Source organism: Oryctolagus cuniculus, chromosome 11, assembly GCF_051225735.1.
Source record: "Oryctolagus cuniculus isolate XC-2025 breed Fujian yellow rabbit chromosome 11, ASM5122573v1, whole genome shotgun sequence".
NCBI classification, from domain to species: Eukaryota; Metazoa; Chordata; class Mammalia; order Lagomorpha; family Leporidae; genus Oryctolagus; species Oryctolagus cuniculus.
The window spans coordinates 117,599,300-117,618,833 of NC_142877.1; the positions used below are offsets into that span (position 1 = coordinate 117,599,300).

Genomic DNA, 19,534 nt, shown 5'->3' on the forward strand with positions numbered 1-19,534 from the left:
AAGTGGATGGGACCAGCACAGTGGGTTAAAGCCCTGGTCTGCAGAGCCAGCATCCCATATGAGCACTGGTTCAAGTCCCAGCTACTCTACTTCCAACCCAGCTCTCTGCTATGGCCTGGGAAAGCCATGGAAGATGGCTGAAGTGCTTGGGCCCCTGTGCCCATGTGGGAGACCTGGAAGAATTCTGCTCCTGGCTCCTGGCACAGCTCCAGCCGTTGCAGCCATCTGGGGAGTGAACCAGCAGATGGAAGACTTCTCTTTCTGCTTCTGCCTTTAAACTAAATAAATCTTAAAAAAAAAAAAAAAAAGAGAGAGAGAGAGGGCAGGCGCCGTGGCTCACTTGGCTAATCCTCCGCCTGCGGCGCCAGAATCCCATATGGGCACCGGATTCTAGTCCCGGCTGCTCCTCTTCCAGGCCAGCTCTCTGCTGTGGCCCGGGAGTGCAGTGGAGGATGGCCCAAGTCCTTGGGCCCTGCACCTGCATGGGAGACCAGGATAAGCACCTGGCTCCTGGCTTCGGATCGGCGTAGCTCCGGCCGTAGCGGCCATTTGGGGGGTGAACCAACAGAAGGAAGACCTTTCTGTCTGTCTCTCCCTCTCACTGTCTGTAACTCTACCTGTCAAATAAATAAATAATCTTAAAAAAAAAAAAAAAAAAAAGAGAAAGTGGAGCAGCTGAGACTCGGACTGGCACCCATATGGGATGCTGGTGTTGCAGATGGCGGCTGAACCTGTTACACCACAACACCGGCCCCAACACCAGCCCCAGGAGACAAATTTTAAAGAAGTTAAAGGCTGAAGGTGACTGAATACCAGAAAAGAAACACCAACTTTATTGATGTAACAGCAACAGGAAGGGTTTCCAACTTCTAAGAAAACATGAAGCCCGCACCACCTGCAGGCACTGCCAGACGCAGCACCCAGCACGGCCGTGCGCGCCGCGCCTGCCGAGGGCCACGTGGACACCCGCCTTTAGAGCTGCTGCGGGCCCAGGCTTTTCACCATGGGGCGCTTGTGGTCAGCGCTCAGACAGGAGGCTGAAATGGTCCAGGCCCGTGTAGCTCTCGGTGCAGACAGAACACATCCGCGTGGGGAACAGGGCCCTTCTTGAATTCATGATCACCTCTTCCCTCCTAAGCCAGCCAGGAGGCTGTGAAGAACCCTTTCCGTCCACCCCACCCCGGGCGAGGGAGAGGGAGAGCGGCAAGGTGGTGGACGCTCCGGGCTGGGCTCCCTTCTGCTGGGTCGTAGGTGTCTTTTCTGGCAGCCGTGGCAGCTTGGTGGGGGAAGGAAGGAGACACCCACCAATCACCTCTTCTTAAAGCCGTATTTTTTGCGTTCATAGAAGAGATCTGTCTTAGAGCTCCCCAAATTGACAATCTTGGGGCAACCATCTCTCTGCAAAACAGAACGAAGAAGCGGTTAAGTTTCCGAGATTTCAGGGGCAGGTGTTTTGGCACAGCCAGTTAAGTGGCACCTGAGATGTCCGCGTCCCACATCCCTGCCACTCTGCTTTGGATCCAGCTTCCTGCTATGCTCAGATAAATGGCTCCTGTCACCTATGTGGGATATATGGATGGAGTTCTGGCTCCTTGCTTCAGCCTGGTCCTGCACTGGCTGTCAGGGACACTGTGGGGAGTTAACTGTCAGATGGAAGATCTTTTTCTGTCCCTTTGCCTTTCAAATAAATAAATTAATTAAAAACAAAAAAGAGGCACACACTTAAGGAAGAACAAAAGCTAAGCACCTCCTCGATCATCCAGAGGGCAATAAATGGCTTTGCATCTATCTCCTTCAGACGGGAGGTTCAGATCAACCAGTGCTGGCAGTGGCGTTGTGGCACAGCAGGTCGAGCTGCTGCCTACAACACTGGCATCCCACAGGAACCGTGTCTGGGAAAGCAGCAGACAGCCTAAGTACTTGGGCCCTAGTACCCAAGTGGGAGACCCGGATGGAGTTTCTGGCTCCTGGATAGAAGATCTCTCTTTCTCCCTTTTTGTAACTCTGCCTTTCAAATAAATAAATAAACCTTAGGAAAAACAAGCAAAACAGATCAACAGCACTATCTTTTAAGACTTTATTTAAGATTTATTTATTTATTTGAAAGTCATAGTTACAGAGAGGAGAGGCAGAGAGAGAGAGAGAGAGAGAGAGAGAGAGACAGAGAGAGAGGTCTTTCATCCACTAGTTCACTCCCTAGTTGGCTGCAATGGTCGGAGCTGTACTGATCCGAACCCAGGAGCCAGGAGCTTCTTCTGGGTATCCCACGTGGGGCAGGGGCCCAAGGACTTGGATCATTTTCTACTGCTTTCCCAGGCCATAGCAGAGAGCTGGATCGGAAGTGGAGCAGCCGGGACTCGAACCAGTGCCCATATGGGATGCCAGCACTGCAGTCAGCAACTTTACCCACCACACCACAGCACCGGCCCCAAGACTCATCATCTATCCGCTGGTTCGCACCCCAGTGGCCACAATGGCTGCGGCTGTGCCAGGAGCTTCCTGTGGGTCTTGCTGCCTTCCCAGGAGCATCAGCAGGCAGCTGGATTGGAAGTGGGGCAGCCGGCCTCGCGGGAGGCAGGTCTATCCACTGTGCCAGAATGCTGGCCCCAGCGACCTCATTTTTAATTTAGCCGATTTTTTCTTCTGGGGATTGGCATCAACGCTCCACAAAAACCTCTGAAGAATGCACAGAGCCCACAGTAGCACGGAGGGGTATTTCAGAACACCTGCGGCACATGCCACACTAGTCCTATCGAGCCTGGTGTACCGAGGGAGCCAGCCCTTCAGTGGGCTGTAGGTAAACTCAAATAAGCTCTGTAATGTGTCACCAACGTCCTTGTGCAAACGAGGAACCTGCTGTCTCCCCTGACCTGGGCAGGTGACATGACCGTGCTCTTCGTCCCAGAGGTGCTGTGAGACCGCGCAGCCTGAGCTGTGTGCTGATCTGCGCGGCTGTGGACTCAGCCTCCTCGCGTGCCGCACGAGAACTGCATCAGGTCGTCTGCAAAGTCGAGATTCCTGGGAGGCACCAAGTGATGGACCCATTTCCCATTCTTACTGAGCTTAAGCTAAGGTAGCGGGCTCTGGTGCTGAACACTTGTTTTTTCGGTTATTTATTTATATATTTATTTTAAAGTCAGAGTTACACAGAGTCTTCCACCTGCTGGTTCATTCCCCAAGTGGCTGTAATGGTGAGAGCTGCGCTGATCTGAAGCCAGGAGCCAGGAGCTTCTTCCCGGTCTCCCACAGGGGTGCAGGGCCCAAGGACTTGGCCAGTCTTCTGCTGCCTCTCCAGGCCATGGCAGAGAGCTGGGTCGGAAGTGAAGCAGCTGGGACTTGAGCCAGTACTGATAAGCGATACCGGCACTGCAGGCACTGGCCCCTTGTTTTAATTTGGGAGGAAGAGACAGAGAATACTCCCATCTACTAGTTCATGCCCCAAACGACTGCAAAAGCCAGGGCTGACCCAAAGCCAGGAATTCAGGTCTCCCACGTGGGTAGCAGGGACTCCACTAGTTGAGCCATCACCACCGTCTAGCACTCAGCCTGCAGCGCTCCTACATGACACATTTGGAATCTTGGATGTTCCACTCCCAGTCCAGCTCCCTGCTAATCCAGCTGGGTAAGCAGTGAAGATGGCCCAAGTCCCTGGGTCCTGGCCACTTGGGGAGTAAACCAGTGGAGGGGAGGGCAGTGAGCAAGTCTGCGGATGCCTCCCCAGGGGCAGCTGTCATATCCCCTGCTCGGCTTCATTTCGTGTGGTAACCAAAAGGCCATTCCAACCACAGAAACAGAAACAGAAATAAAACCAGTGGATGGAAGATCTGTCTCTCCCTCCCTGTTTCAAACAACCAACCAACCAATAAATGAATCTTCAGAAAAAAACAGAGGAGCCAGAGTGTCTGCCCAGATGTCAACCTTGATAAATCGTGGACTTGGTCGTGAACAGACATGGGTGAATGCCGCCAACGCTGGAGATGCTGCCGTCACGGCTGCGGGGCAGCGGGGCCGTTACGACGTCCTGCGGACACCCGCTCAGGGCCGGTCAGCAGCCAGTCGCTGAGGGCCAGAGCCTCCGCAGAAGAGCTGAGAAGACTAAAGGAGACTGTGACCGAGCGGGGGTGGCCTGTGTCCCCAAGTCTTTACTTATGGCTCAGGAAGTTGAAAAGAATGGCAAGTCTGTGAGTTAACTTTGAAAATTTTCAAGTGATCTTTTGCACTGGAGTGCCCTGCTTTCCACGTAACAGGAGTACACACAGGTGCAGCAGCAAGCAGGGAAGGCCCCAGGAGATGGTCAGGGCTCACTGCTCTGAGCGAGACCAGGCATCTTCCACCGGGACGACGCTGCCCACAAAGGGGCCAGAACATCTTGGAGGTTACGGTGATTGGCCATCTGAAGCTCACCCCGCCCCTCTGTGCCAGAGAGACAATTTAATCAGTTTAAAGTAAAATTCAGACGGGGCTGGCACTGTGGGTTGACGCCCTGGCCTGAAGGTCCAGCATCCCAAATGGGTGCCGGTTCTAGTCCCAGCTGCTCCTCTTCTGATCTGGCTCTCTGCTGTGGCCTGGGAAAGCAGTAGAAGATGGTCCAAATACTTGGGCCCCTGCACCCACGTGGGAGACCCGGAAGAAGCTTCTGGTTCCTGGCTTTGGACTGGCGCAGTTCCCGCCATTGCGGCCAACTGGGGAGTGAACCATCGGATGGAAGATCTCTCTCTCTCTGCCTCTCCCCTCTGTGTAACTCTGACTTTCAAATAAATAAATAAATCTTAAAAAAAAAATAAGTAAAATTCAGGGGCAGACATTCAGATTAAAATGCTGGTTACGAGACTTGCATCCCTGGGTTCCATGCCCGGCTCCAGCTTTTTGCTAATGCAGACCCTGAGAGGTAGCAGTAAGGGCTGAAGTGACTGGGCCCTGGACAGCCATGGAAGAGACCTGGATTGAGTTCCTGGTTCCTGGCCTTGATCTTGGCTGAGGACTGGTCCCTGCAGGCATTTGGGGAGTGAACAGCAGATGGGAGCTCTCTGTCTCTCTCCAAGAAAAAAGAAGTTTCTGAAAAGTTTAAGTGGGCAATAATGAAAAATGGTTGAGACATACGGAGTCAAACAGACCTAGGTTCTGATCCCAGATCGCAGCTTCCTGGGCCTGTGACCCTGGAGCAAGTTCTCGAACCTCGCTAAGCCTCAGCTTTCTCACGGGCACTACACGCCGCACGAGTTCCGTCCCGTTACTGCTCCTTTCCTCATTTTCTGGTTGGAAGGAGTGAGGGAAATGAGAAGCTCAAGGAGTGCAGGAATCACGGGTCAGGGGACCGACGTGGCGCTGCCCCGCAAGGCACTGCCAGCGAGAACCTGGCAGCAACACGCACAGCCGCTGTGCTCGACGCCTGCTTATTCCAGTGGCTTTGAAAAACTATAAATGAGAGCACCCAGCTTAGCTTACTGGCCTGATCACCTTATAAATTATGCAGGCTGCAAGAGAACAATAAAGGGGCCGCTCTGCTTGCAGGAAGGTTTCTGCACAGGCACTGATCTCCACGAGGATCGGGAAGGCTGAGAGGCTGCATCGTGTCACTGGACTGCTCGTGTTCCCCGGAAACGGTGCGAAGTCAACGTGAGCCAGGCCCATCTCAGCCTCAGGACACTGCCAGGTAATGCAAAGTAAGGAGTGACGCCGGGATCCTGGGGGCAGTGAGGCCCGGGCAGCCAGGGGATCAGGTCGCCTGTCACGTGCAGAGCGGCCAGACAGCACTGAACCTCTATTACGCATTCTCTAGTTGCAATCCCATGCCAGACAAGAACTCCAGTTATACCCTTGCAAAAGCTCAAGAAAATGTCCTTAAATGCACTCTAGCTAGTGTAAGAACTGTCTGTACTCTTCTCATTGTTCACCTTACCATGATTTCACTGCTTATAGACTGTAATTACCAAACACCAGGTACCAGACACCCCGGAAGGGGACTCCTATGGATAATTTATAGGGCCAGCACCAACCCATGTATACTGCGGTCACACTACCTCTCAGGCACGGTAGCAAGAACCAGGGAATCGGGGTTGGTGCTGTGGCGTAGCAGGTAAAGCCACTACTGCAGTGCCGGCATCCCATATGGGCACCGGTTCGAGACCTGGCTGCTCCACTTCCAATCCAGCTCTCTGCTGTGGCCTGGGAAAGCAGTGGAAAATAGCCCAAGTGCTTGGGCCCCTGCTCCCACATGGGAGATCTGGAAGAAGCTCCTGGCATCAGATCAGCCCAGCTCCAGCTGTTGCGGCCAGTTGAGGAATGAGCCAGTGGACGGAAGACCTCTCTCTGTCTGCTTCTCCTTCTGTTTGTGTAACTCTGACTTTCAAATGAAAATAAATAGATCTTAAAACAAAACAAAACAAACAAACAAAAAAAAAAACAAAAAACAAAAAAACAAAAACAGGCCGGCGCCGTGGCTCACTAGGCTAATCCTCCGGCTTGCGGCACCGGCACACCGGGTTCTAGTCCCGGTCGGGGCACCGGATTCTGTCCCGGTTGCCCCTCTTCCAGGCCAGCTCTCTGCTGTGGCCCGGGAGTGCAGTGGAGGATGGCCCAAGTGCTTGGGCCCTGCACCCCATGGGAGACCAGGATGAGCACCTGGCTCCTGCCATCGGATCAGAGCGGTGCGCTGGCTGCAGCGCGCCGGCCGCGGCGGCCATTGGAGGGTGAACCAACGGCAAAAGGAAGACCTTTCTCTCTGTCTCTCTGTCTCTCTCACTGTCCACTCTGCCTGTCACACACACACACACACACACACACACACACAAAACCAGTGAAAAAGAGAAACAAATACACAAATCAAATCAAGATCCGTTCTCTAAAGCAGTATAATCCAGCTGGCAGACTACAACCTCATTTTTAGAAAGAGGAACATGATTTGAAAGTCAAAGGTAAATGCAAATCAAGGTCGAGGGCAGGAAAATGTGCAAATCACCAACTGAAACAGAGTCTGACACTCTACTTACAGCCCTTCTCATCTCCATAAGCAACACATGATCTGATGGTGCAAGGAAGGATCTTGGGGGCTGGTGCTGTGGTGTAGCAGGTAAAGCTGCCACCCGCAGTGCTGGCGTCCTGGACCACTTCCAATCCAGCGTCCCTGCTAATGGCCTGGGAAAGCAGCGGGAGATGGCCCAGGTGCTTGTGCCCCTGCCACCCCCATGGGAGACCAGGATGAAACTCCTGGCTCTGGCCTGGCTCAGCCCTGTCCATTTTGGCCATCTGGGGAGTGAACCACTGGGTGGAAGATCTCTCTAACTCTGACTTTCAAATAAGTGAATAATGATTTTTGTTTGTTTATTTAAAAGTGGAGCAGTCAGGACTGCAAATGGTGTTCTGATATGGAATGTGGGCATCCAAGCAGCAGCTCAATCTGCCGCACAATCCCCACTGCCTTCGTCTTGAGAAGAAGCAGATTCGTGGGTCTGTATCAGTAAGAGCCCTGTTGCCAGTACTATTCTAAATATAAAGGACAGAACTTGCCCTTGGCGCCGATCCACAAGGCCTTTCCCTGGCATCTGGCTCAGTGAGTCAAATACCTCACTACTGCCACTACATAATGTCAAGGGACAAATGTCTGAGGCAGATGTGCAATCAATTCTGCAATATGAAACCAACACAGCATCCACTCATACACACACACCCATGTATATAATTATTTAAAGTCCGAGTTAGAGAGAGACAGAAATATTTCATCTGCTTGTTCACTTCCCAAATGGCCGGAGCTGGGCTGGTCCGAAGCCAGGAGCCGGGAGCTGCTTCCAGGTCTCCCATGTGGGTGCAGGGGCCCAAGCACCTGGGCCATCCTCCACTGCTTTTCCAGGCACATTAGCAGGGAGCTGGATTGGAAGTGGAGCAGCCAAATCGAACCAGCACCCATACGGGATGCAGCTCCGCAGGTGGCAGCTTTACTGGCTATACCACAGCACTGGCCCCAGCATTCATTCCTTAGCGACTTAAAGCTGAAATCAACTTGAACCATCCCATGGGCACAGTGCATTAAGGCTTACAACACTGCTATCCCATACCGGAGCGCAGGTTCATATCCTGGCTGCTCCACTTCTTTTTTTTTTTTTTTTTTTTGGACAGGCAGAGTGGACAGTGAGAGAGACAGAGAGAAAGGTCTTCCTTTGCCGTTGGTTCACCCTCCAATGGCTGCCGCGGCCGGCGCACCGCACTGATCCGATGGCAGGAGCCAGGAGCCAGGTGCTTTTCCTGGTCTCCCATGGGGTGCAGGGCCCAAGCACTTGGGCCATCCTCCACTGCACTCCCTGGCCACAGCAGAGAGCTGGCCTGGAAGAGGGGCAACCTGGACAGAATCCGGCGCCCCGACGGGGACTAGAACCCGGTGTGCCGGCGCCGCTAGGCGGAGGATTAGCCTAGTGAGCCGCGGCGCCGGCTAGCTGGCTGCTCCACTTCTGACCCAGCTCCCTGTTAGTGCGCCTGGGAAAGCAGCAACAGCCCCAGTACCTGGGTGCCTGTCACCGATGTGGGAGGCCCAGAGGGAGTTTCAAGTCCCTGGCTTCTGCCTGGCCCAGCACCAGCTGTTGCATGCATCTGGGGAGTGAACCAGCAGATGGAAGATCACTCTCCCTGTCATTCTGCCTTAAAAAAAAAAAAGTCGTATTCCTTAAGCAACAAAAAGCCAACTTGAACTGCCTCCATGTCAATGCTGCTATCACATCAGCCAACAGCCATGCTCGATCCAAGGAAAACACCGAGCAGCTAATGCACACCACGCGCTGTGCTAGGACTTAGCAAGTGCAGGAGGCTGCGTCTGCGTGAGTAATCAGACACCAAAGCCAGGAGGGACGGCGCTCCCAAACTGCTGGTGTCCACAAGGACTTGCTCCTGTTGCACTTCTGTCTTTGGTCCAGAATAGCTGCCCTTTCGCGGACCACACCCAGCCTGGCTCAGGGAACGTGAAGCCATTACAACCTGGGCGGCCAGCTGAACACAGGACCCTCCACCGGCCAGAGGAGACCGCTGTGGGCAGCCAAGCCTTGGGAGGCTCAGAGCACAGCCCAGACACTCACGTCCTTCTCCTGGATGGTGCACTCCTTGCAGTAGTAGGCGTCGGAGACCCCGGGGCCGCCGCAGATCACGCAGCGCCCCTGGTAGGAGCCGTAGTTGCATTCGTCACAGATGCGCACCAGGGTGCAGGGACGCACGTAGGAGTCACAGATCACACACTTGCCGTCACCTGCAAGCAGAGACCCGAGTCACGCTCCCTGCTGCGTACCTCGGCCTCCGTCTACGCCGGCATCCACTTCCATCTCCTCCACAGGTAATAATAATAATACTAACAGCAATAAAAAGCGGTCAACGAACACCTGTCAGGGCCCGAGAGCCGCACCAGGGAGGCCAGGAGCTGAGTGTGTGCAAGGGGCGGGTCCCCACGGCTCTGGGACCCTCCCCTCCAGAGCCCACAGATTTCCCCCAAGCATGCGGGAAGGCGGAGGGGCCCCGGCAGCAGCCTGGCGTTCGGCGTTCGCGCGCCCCCAGGCACATCTCCCCGAAGCCCCCCGGCGGCCACGGGAACCCTGGGTGGTGGGGGGCGGAAGGCGTGTTCCACTCACATTTCTCACACAGTCTTCCGATGGCTGCAAGAGAAACGCAAACAGCGTTAGAGCGAAGGCTTTGATCAAGAGGAGCTCCTGGGGCTGGGCGTCGGGGCGGGGGCGAGGACAGCAGAGCCCCGCGGGATGGCCCTTGTCTCACTACGGACTTGGATCTGAAGCGAAGCGCCCGGCGCCCGGCCCCGGCCCCGGCCCCTGGCCGCCTGATCCGACTCCCAGCACGTGCGCCCCCGGCGGGCCACAGCACAGGCCACGCACTGGCACGCTCCTACGATACCCGCGACCGCCGAGGCGGGAAACGGGGCTGCCCTGAGGCAGTATCCTAAGGATGGAGTGGAAGTCCCCGGGCCCCCCGCTCGAACAACCCCCCTATCCAGGCAGCCGAGGGCAAGGCGCTGTCTCACCTACACCGGCCTGCTTGCGGCAGAAGATCAAGTCCGGATGATGTTTGGCCATAGCCCCGACCCTAGCTTGCCACCGGAAGCTCCGGGAACTTCCGTCCGCCCTTTACCCCGCTCTTGTTCCTGCCTCCAGGTCGCCGTGATTGGTCGTCGAGGCTTCCATCAGCAAGTACAAGCTGCACCGAGTCTCGCTCGCTCTCGCGAGAGTTTCTGGAGCTGCGGGAGGCCAGGTCCTGGTAGGTTCATGTAAGTCTTAAAGTAAAAAAAAAAAAGCCTCCCAGACTTGGATGGCAGAGATAACCTAAATCTGCTCTTGGATATAACATCTTTGTTCGCGGTGTTTAATTATGCAAGTTTTTTATTTCGGTTTTTAGTTTACCGTATCCGTACGTACTTTCAGGCATATCTTCCTTTCACGTGTCCGTTTCTCATCCCTGAGCTCCTCCCACTGCGCTGGCAGCACTTTGGCGCCCCCTAGGGAAGCCCCGCCTCCACCATGACGTGTCGCTCTTCAGGCCACGCCCCTGGCCGTAGGCTATAAATGAGCCCGGTGGCACGTCACTTTCACGCGACCTCATCTTTGTCAGTGCACAAAATGGCGCCTTACAGCCTACTGGTGACCCGGCTGCAGGTGAGAGAGCTCAGGGCCCTGTGGGTTCACAGGGGCGGGGTGCCTCCTGCTATGCCCGCGGCAGTGGGCGAGGCAAGGCGAGGCGGGCGCGTCTTCGGGCTGACTTCGCGTGCCCGTCCGGGTTGCGGGCGTAAGTCGGTGCCCGCTCCCCCAGTGCCCTAGGTCAAGGCGTCCCCGGGCCGTCAGTCCCTCCCTGCCCGCTAGGCAGCGTGGGCCCAGTGAGTGGCGGCCGGTGCAGAGTAGAGACACCTTTCCCCCCTTTCCGAGGACGGCAGCCCTCGCTCCCGTGGGGTGACTTCCCGTTTCTCAAGGTGAGGGCAAGGTGACTTGGGGGGCGCCGTGGTTGTTGAGCGCTCTAGGCCCAGCGCCCGCCGCCCTCGCTCCCCGCTCCGCAGCGGGGGCCTGCGAGCCGAGTGCGTCCGCGGTTGCCGGGCTTCGAGGCTGGAGAGGAAGCGCTAGTCCCTTAATCCATTTCTGGGGACCCTCCCGATCGTGCAGCCGCGAATTCGAGGGGCTTTTCCGGCTGCCGGAGGTAGCGCGTAGTCAGCTTCTCAGCAGACTGCAGGGCTGCTGTATGCTGGTCGCTTCGTATACTCACCCGGTGAGACCGAAGTGGGTTGATCGGCTCGCCTGATGGCTGGGGGAAGCCGCCCCTCTGCTGCTGGTCAGCCTGCTCTCACCGAGCTGCGGTGCGCTTATTTGCACTTGCCAGACTACAGAATGGCGCGTCTGAGCTCAGAATTAGTTGCTTTTCAAGTCCTAGATAGACAGCTAAGGGGACCGAGCAGTCTGACCTTGAGGGCTCTGTTGGGAGCCGTCCGGAAGGCTGTGTCTGCCAGATGGCCTCTCACTCCTAACTTGACGTATTCAAAAGTTCAATGTCAAAATGTGTGTTTCGTTAATAAAAGTTAAGAAAGCAAGTGTCTGTAGACATTTTCTGTTAAACTTTTAGCCATCAGCTTTGTGAGTCTTTGGATCAAACAGCACAACTTGGTAGAATCAATAAAGAAGTTGAATGCGTACCCTCACATTGTGTTACTTTTCATCGCACCGCTGGAGTTCTAAACCATATGGCTTCAGGAAAATCATTTATTCCAGAATACTTTTGGTCTCAAATTCTGAGCAGAGGCGAGAGGTCTGAACTGAATTGTCTCTCCAGGTTATTGATGTAGAAACAGTTTGATCTAATGGAGTCAAGATTTTTTTTTTAAGATTTATTTACTCGTGATTTTTTTTAAAAAAGATGTATATTATTTATTCAAAAAAGCAACAGAACGAGACAGGAGAGCGAGCTTCCACCCATTGGTTCACTTCCCAACTAGGTCTGGGCCAGGCTGAAGCCAGAAGCCAAGAGCCAGGAACCCCATCCTGGTCTCCCAAATGGGTGGCAGGGCCCAGGTCCTGGGCTGTCTTCTGCCTTCCAGCGTTCAGTAGGAGGGGATGGGTGGGAGGCAGGGCACCTGGGATTCAAACCGGCTCTCAAATGTGGGATGTTGGCACTGCAGTGCCGGCCCTCAGGCAGTTACTTGATAGGATACCTGGTTTGTTAAGCTTGGAAGAAAGGAATAATATTGCATTTTTGAACTGAAAAGTGATCTGGACTGTAATTTGTGTTCGCCCTGACCCTGTGACCTTGAGCAGATTATTTCCTGAATCCCAGTTATCACATGGGGCTTATCACCGTTAAACAAATGTTTACCGAGTACGTGGACTGTTGCAGAGTGATGAGCAAGTAGAATGTATTTGTGGCCATCATGTGTTCCAATCTTTTTTTTTTTTAATCTTTATTTATTTGAAGGCAGAGTTACAAAGAGAGAGAGAGAGGTAGAGACAAAGAAATCCTCCAGCTGCTGGTTCACTCCCCAAATGGCTGCAATGGCCAGGACTGGGCCAGGCTGAAGCCAGGAGCCAAGAACTCCAACTGGGTCTCCCACATGGGTGGCAGGGACCCACGTGCTCAGGCCGTCATTTCTGCCTCCCAGGCCTGTGAGCAGGAAACTGGATCAGAATCGGAGGAGCCAGGACTCAAACCAGACCGTGATGTGGAATGTGGGAGTCTCAAGCGGCAGCTTGGCCCGCTGACACTGTGCCACAGTGCCCGCCCCTTCCGCTGTGTTTTGATATATTCTCCAGAGAGCCTTGTGTCCCAGCGGCTGGACAAGGGTGAAGGTAGAAGATGGGATATTGGCTGTTACTACTACCAAGGCCAATGGCTGACATGGACCTTACTGTGTGCCAGTGCCCTCACTAGACCCTGAAGATGCGGCACATCTGTCAGCTCTGTTTTAAAGATGAAGAGAGATCAGAGAGGAAGCGTGGTGTCAGCTTTGAGCGTGGCCTCTGGCAGCTGGTTGCCAGGATTGAATTCCTGCTCAGTAACTGGGACTTTCGGCAGGACACTCAGCCTCTCAGCCGCTTCCCCCCGTAAGGTTCCTGCACAGCAGTGTGTCAGTCGTGTTAGATTCCAGGGGCAGTGCCCACACAGTATCCTGTGTATTGTTCAGATTGCCTCCACCTTCTCGCTGCTTGTTGGCAGATCTGATTCTGATTCTGCCTGTTTCTGATTCCCAAGCCTGAGGGCTTTGGCATGAAGTCAGTGACCCAGACACTGCTGATGCTCTGTGACTGGAGAACAGTGCCAAGTTGAAGTTTACTATTGTTTGTTTGATATCACCTGCTACCAAGTAGTAAGATTAGAAACAAAGTGGAGGCGATGGGAGGTGAGGTTTTGTTTTTTTGAAAAGTCCTGGTTTGTGGCTGGCTCTGTGGCGCAGTAGGTTAATCCTCTGCCTGTGGCGCCAGCATCCCGCGTGTGTGCCGGTTCTAGTCCCGGCTGCTCCTCTTCAGATCAAGCTTTCTTCTGTGGCCTGGATTGACACAGCTCCAGCCATTGTGGCCATCTGGGGAGTGAACCAACGGAAGGAAGACCTTTCTCCTTGTTTCTCCCTCTTACTGTCTGTAACTCTGTCTCTCAAATAAATAAAAAATTTAAAATTTATGGTTTACTTTCTGATTTTTTTAAAGATTTTTTTATGTGAAGGTCAGAGTTACACAGAGAAGGAGAGGCAGAGAGAGAGAGAGGGAGGGAGGGAGAGAGGTCTTCTATCTGCTGGTTCACTCCCCAGTTGGCCCCAGTGGCCGGAGCTGTGACAATCTGAAGCCAGGAGCCAGGAGCTTCCTCTGGGTCTCCCATGTGGTTGCAGGGGCCCAAGGACTTGGGCCTTTTTCTGCTGCTTTCCCAGGCCACAGCAGAGCTGGACTGGAAGTGGAGCAGTCAGGACTCAAACCGGCGCTCGTATGGGATGCCGGCACTGCAGACAGGGGCTTTACCTGCTACGCCACGGTGCTGGCCCCTCTTTCTGGTTTTTAATCTTTATTTTTGTGCATATGACTGTAGATTTTGGTTTTGCCTTGAGGTGCAGGGGTGCTGAGTCCATGTGACCTTGGGGAAGTCAGGTAACTTCTTGCATGTGAATCTGGGATGACAAATTGACTGAAGGAGTCTGACATCTTTTGCAGAAGTTCTCTCTCAAGCATCACTTAAAAACATGTGTTTTGGGACTGGCGTTTTGATACTGGGAGTTAAGCTGCTGCCTGTGGGCACTGGTTTGAGTCCTGGTTGCTCCACTTCTGATCCAGCTCCCTGCTAATGCTCTTGGGAAAAGCAGAGGAAGATGGCCCAAATGCTTGGGCCCCTGCTCCCACGTCAGAGACTTGGATGAAGCTCCTGATTCCTGGCTTCGTCCTGGCGCAGCCCTGGCCATTGCAGCCATTTGGGTTGTGAACTAGTGGTTGGAAGATCTATCTGTGTCTGTCTCTTCCTCCTTCCCTCTCTGTCTGTAACTCTGCCTTTCAAAGGAATCTTTATTTTTGAAAACTTACATATTCTAATAGATTATTTTAATTTTTAAGATTTATTTGAGGGCCAGCATTGTGGTATAGTGGGTAAAGCTGCTGCCTGTGACACCAGCATCCCATATGGGCACTGGTTCAAGTCCCAGCTGCTCCACTTCTGATCCAGCTCCCTGCTAAGGCACTTGGGAAAGCAGTGGAGGATGGTCTAAGTGCTTGTCCCCTGCTCCCATGTGGGAGACCCAGAGGACTCTACTGGCTTCAGACTGGCCCAACCCCAGCCCCTGGGGAGTGAACCAGTGGATGGAAGATCTCTCCCTTTCTCTCCCTCTACCTGTGCCTTTCAGATAAATGAATAAATTTTTTTTAAAGATTTATTTGAAAGAATTAGAGAGGGAGATGACAGAGAGTGAAAGATCTTCCATCTGCTAGTTCACTCCCCAAATGCCTACAACACTGGGGCTAGACCAGGCAAAAACCAGGAATGTGGAACCCGATCTGGGTTTCTCATGGGTATCAGGGACCCAACTACTTGAGCCATCATCTGCTGCCTCCCGTTGTGCACATTAGCAGAAGCTAGAATCAAAAGTGGAGCAGGACCCTGACCCTGGCCCTTTGAGAAGGATGCGAGTGGCCCCAACAAGTGGACAAATGAGAAAATTGCTGCCGTGGGGTACTGCAAGGACCATGGGCTAGGGTGGAGGTGTGGAGGTGTGGTGCAGCTGTAGCTGAAGGGGTGACATCTGAACTGAGACTCATAAAGCAGCCATTTGGCGTTTGGGGAGACGAGGCCTCCAGTAGGAGCAGCAAGTGCAGAGCAGTGGATAGCCGTGAGGATAAGCGTGGGTGGGGTGTCACAGGAGAGGAGGGTCTAAGCGAGAGGCGGGAGCAGGAATTTGAGTGTTGCTCCGAGCGTAGGGAAAACCCCCGGAAGGGCAGGCGTGTGCGGAGTGCTTAAGATGCCCACATCCTGGGCCGGCGCCGCGGCTCACTAGGCTAATCCTCCGCCTTACGGCCCCGGCACACTGGGTTCTAGTCCCGGTCGGGGCACCGGATTCTGTCCTGGTTGCCCCTCTTCCAGGCCAGCTCTCTGCTATGGCCCGGGAGTGCAGTGGAGGATGGCCCAAGTGCTTGGGCCCTGCACCCCATGGCAGACCAGGAGAAGCACCTGGCTCCTGCCATTGAAGGGTGAACCAACGGCAAAGGAAGACCTTTCTCTCTGTCTCTCTCTCTCACTGTCCACTCTGCCTGTCCAAAAAAAAAAAAGCCCACATCCTGTGTGACGTGGGTTCCAGTCGCAGCTCTGCTCCGATTCCAGCTTTTTGCTAATGCACAGCTTGAGAGATGGTAGGTGGTGGCTCAAGAACTGCCACGCCCATGGAGTCCTGGGCTCCTGGATTGGCCAGGCCCAGTCGCAGCTGTGTGGGCTTTTGAGAGGGAACCAGCAGGTGGAAGATCTCTGTCTGCCTCCCTCTCTGCTTTTCAAGTAAAAATTAAAAAAAAAAAGAAAAGAAAAAGAAAAAAGGCACATGGAACATCAGAGCCTTCAGGGGGACTTCCTCTGCTGCCTACTCAACCCATGATTTACTGCTGACTGACGGGGGGTTCTCTCCAGGCCCGAAGCCGCGTGGCCCTGGATCACACGTCAGCAAAATGGAGTAACAGCTGCCCTCCCACTGGGAGGCTTGAAACTCCTGGACATGCCGTAAAGATTTGTGAATCGTTTCCCTTTTTTTAAGATTTGTTTATTTGAAAGGCAGAGTGACAGATACACACACATCGTATCTTCCATCAGCTTGTGCACTTCCCAAATGGCGTCAGCAGTGGGGGCTGGGCCAGGCTGAAGCCAGGTTCTAGGAACTCCATCCAGGTCTCCCAAGTGTGTGGCAGAGACCCAAGTGCACTGGGCCGCCGTGCACTTCCCAGGTGCGTTGGCAGGGGACTGCTCAGAAGCAGAGTGGCCAGCATTCGAACTGGTGCTCTGCTTTAGGAGGCTGGCATCACGCGGTGCCGCAGTGCTGACCCTTGTGAATAGTTTGTATATTTTGGAAATACAGCTTTTCTGAACCGCGAGTCAGGACTGGCTTTTCCCTGCGACTGTCCCTCGGAGCTGCAGAGCGCTTTACTCTGGAAGTCCTGAAAGGCACAGAGAGTGGGTTCCCTGGCTTCATTCTGCAAGTGTGGCCCAAAGCCAGGGGCGCCAGTTTGGAGCCAGGTCTGGAATTTGGCCTTTCTGTGTGTCCTTGGGCACAGCCTGTTTCCTCCCTGTAAGATGCACACAGTACCTTCTGTCCCTTTGCCTCACGGGACAATTGTGGGGTTGTGTATAAAGTGGTTGGGGTGAGCTGGTGCAGGATATAGGCACTTGGAGCACGTTGGTCTCTGCCTGCAGCCTCCATTGGCTCTGCTCATGTGCTTAAAACAGACCGGTTCTCGGGAAGTTGCTTGTCTACCCGGATAGCGGTGGTTCTGGAAGACCTTATCACACTGCTCTGACAGTCGGGGGAAGAGGGAAAAATGAATCTGACAGTTCTTGGTGGTTTTTTTTTTTTTTTTTTTACACTTTTTTGTTTTAAAAGCAGAGAGAGAGATTTTCCATTCATTGGTTCACCCCTCAAATGTCTAACAGCCAGGGCTAGACCAGGCCAAAGCCAGGAACCCAGAATGCCATCTGAGTCTGCCACATGGGTGGCAGCGACCCAAGCACCTGAGCCACTATCTGTTGCCTCCCAGGGTTCACGGAAAGCAGGAAGCTGGACCAAAAGTGGAGGAGCTGAGGTTTGAACCTGACACTCAGATAGGGGATGTGGATGTCCCAGGTGCCGGAGGCCTGCCCCTTTTCTGGGTTCTGAGCTGAAGGGCAGGACTGACTGGGGAAGTGCGCCCCAGAACCACATTTGCTGCACTTATGCCCAGACATTAAGGCCCCGGCCCTCGGTGAGTTGAGGCCTAGGAGGCTGTTTCTGCTTTCTCCTTGCAGAGGCTGAGAGTGTTTCTGACTGGGAGCTTTACTCCATGGGCGCTTGTGAGCGGTCCCAACGAGGCAGCAGGAGTCCTTTAACATCTCTCACATACACACTTCTTCAGGGCCTTGTCCCTGGGCATCTGTGTGTCATCTACACGCGTCGCTGTGTCCTGCCTGTCCACTGAGGGAGCTGCAGAACTGTGTGGACAGGGACCTGCCTGTGAGGACACCTCTGTGCTAGGAGGAGCAGTCGCTTAAGGAACGGTGGGACCTTGGGCCAAAGCAAGGAGCAGGGGCGGGGGGGGGGGGGGGCTGAATGCAAGCTCACCCGCCTGTCCTGGCCCCTGAATGTAGTCTGCCACTGCCACGGTGGTGGTTAGAGACCAGACCCAGTCTCGAGGGACGGGCAAGCCACATTAGCTGCCGTATGCAGAGTGTGCAGGCCCGTTCGTTGCACCACTCACAGAACTGGGTCTTGTTTTAAAATATTGCCTCATGTGTCCTTCACAGCAACCCTAAGAAGCAGGTCGTATTAGCCTGTTTTCATAGTGATGCAACGCAGGCCCAGAGGGGTTAAATAAACAGTGCGTCAGAGGTCTCCGCCGGCAGGCAGCGAGCTGAGCTTTGGATGCACGTTTGTTTGCAGAACCCAGGCTTTCTGCTGCTCAGCCAGGCTGGTTCCCAGAGTAGAAAGCGGATCTCTGCAGCAGGGCACAGTGCGGTTGGCTCCTGGCCACTCGGGTGTAGGAGACGTCTCTGGAACTGCGATCACCTCTTGCCCCACACACCAGCAAGGCTGGCAAAGGAGAGGGCGGCGGTGTGGGTCTCACAGAGGCAGCTGTGTCCGTCACTGAGCTCTGGGCGCTCTTACGGCCACCTGTGAGCTTGCACAGGATGCCCTTCGCAAGTGTGTTGGCGTGGATCTGCCTAGTGGGGGCCAGCGCAGGCCTGGGGGTTTGTGTGCAGCTCACAGTAAACCTGGAGTCTGTGCTGCTGACGCCAGCAGCCAGAGAAGTAGGCAGACGAGTGAGTGTACCAGCCTGTTCCCTGCTGCCTTTGGAGCCTGACAGAGGCTGTGACTTGGAGAGACAGGCACCTTGCTCCCTTCCCAAGCCTCTGAAGAGGACGGCATCACTTCTGTTCTGCCAGTCGCATAGCAACCAAGCCAGCTGGCTGCCTGCTGGCAGGGGAGAAGCTTCTGGCTGTGGGTTCTTGGGAGAAATGCCAGCCTGGCCTACCGGGGCTGGGAGACGATTGTTAGAAGCCTCGCAGTGGCGGTGTGGGAAGATGCCTCCTTAGGTAGGGGGAGGGGGAGGGTGTTGCTTGACGTGCACACCTGTGTTGCCCATTTGAGGCTCATTTGAGGCTCCTGTGCCGGGGTCTGGCAGCTAGCCGCTAAGAGCTGTGAGCCTGAAGCCTTCTGGAGCTGTGGTCTGAAGAAGCAGGGGACTGACACCCCACCCCACCCCACCCCCCGCCAACAACCCTGAAGTTCTCCTTTCTTCTGGTGGAGTGTGGCGTCCTCACCCCGGAGGTGGGCTGCGTAGGTGGAGTGTGGGTCCTCACCCCGGAGGTGGGCTGCGTAGGTGGAGTGTGGCGTCCTCACCCCGAGGTGGGCTGCGTAGGTGGAGTGTGGCGTCCTCACCCCGAGGTGGGCTGCGTAGGTGGAGTGTGGCGTCCTCACCCCGGAGGTGGGCTGCGTAGGTGGAGTGTGGCGTCCTCACCCCGGAGGTGGGCTGCGTAGGTGGAGTGTGGCGTCCTCACCCCGGAGGTGGGCTGCGTAGGTGGAGGACTGTGGTGAGCATTCAGGTGCCCGGTGAGTGGCTCCATGAGGCCTTTGCAGGTCCAAGATGTGCGGGCCTGATGCTTGGGGCCCGCTCTGGGCCAGTGGTGGTTGGCGGCAGGGAAGGGAGAAGTCGAGGGCGTGGTGGGAAAGCAGCAGCCTGTAGCCCTTCCCCCAGGGCAGAGGCAGGCGGGCATTGTGCTCCCAGGAGGACTGACTGGGTGCCTGCCCAGGACCCAGCAGTCAGGCTCTGCTTCTCAAGACATTTTTTTCCTTATAGATGTGATACATTCTATAAGC

The 19,534-nt window shown here is 54.7% G+C and overlaps 2 protein-coding genes across 5 annotated transcripts in view; one reads left to right on the top strand and one right to left on the bottom strand.

Annotated features, from left to right (window-relative positions):
- Positions 1-810: 810 nt before the first annotated feature.
- Positions 811-10,087, bottom strand: PHF5A (PHD finger protein 5A). 4 transcript variants are annotated; one of them, XM_002721390.6, is made up of 4 exons: positions 10,007-10,087; positions 9,603-9,626; positions 9,060-9,226; positions 811-1,398 (listed from the first exon to the last, which is right to left on the bottom strand). In XM_002721390.6, the coding sequence occupies exons 1-4, from the start codon at positions 10,056-10,058 to the stop codon at positions 1,309-1,311; spliced, it is 333 nt and encodes a 110-aa protein (XP_002721436.1). In that variant the 5' UTR covers positions 10,059-10,087; the 3' UTR covers positions 811-1,308. The 4 variants fall into 4 exon arrangements, with proteins under 4 accessions (XP_002721436.1, XP_089165140.1, XP_089165139.1 ...); XM_089309012.1 differs by lacking the exon at positions 811-1,398 and adding an exon at positions 5,422-5,646; XM_089309014.1 differs by lacking the exon at positions 9,603-9,626.
- Positions 10,088-10,569: 482 nt separating this feature from the next.
- The window catches only part of ACO2 (aconitase 2), a 41,550-nt gene continuing 32,585 nt past the window's right edge, over positions 10,570-19,534 (top strand). The window contains exon 1 of the mRNA XM_002721389.6: positions 10,570-10,634. Within this exon, the coding sequence (XP_002721435.4) occupies positions 10,599-10,634 (36 nt within the window). The 5' untranslated portion in view covers positions 10,570-10,598. The remainder of the gene's footprint in view (positions 10,635-19,534) is intronic.

What these genes read in the sequence shown, in the direction of transcription:
- PHF5A (XM_089309012.1), bottom strand. Translation starts at nt 10,058, where the DNA reads ATGGCCAAACATCATCCGGACTTGATCTTCTGCCGCAAGCAGGCCGGT. An exon ending in CCGCAAGCAGGCCGGTGTAG is followed by an intron (nt 9,627 to 10,006) that starts GTGAGACAGCGC and finishes TTTCTCTTGCAG; the next exon opens with CCATCGGAAGACTGTGTGAG. An exon ending in GCACCATCCAGGAGAAGGAC is followed by an intron (nt 5,647 to 9,059) that starts GTGAGTGTCTGG and finishes ATTACCTGGCAG; the next exon opens with TGTCCTGAGGCTGAGATGGG.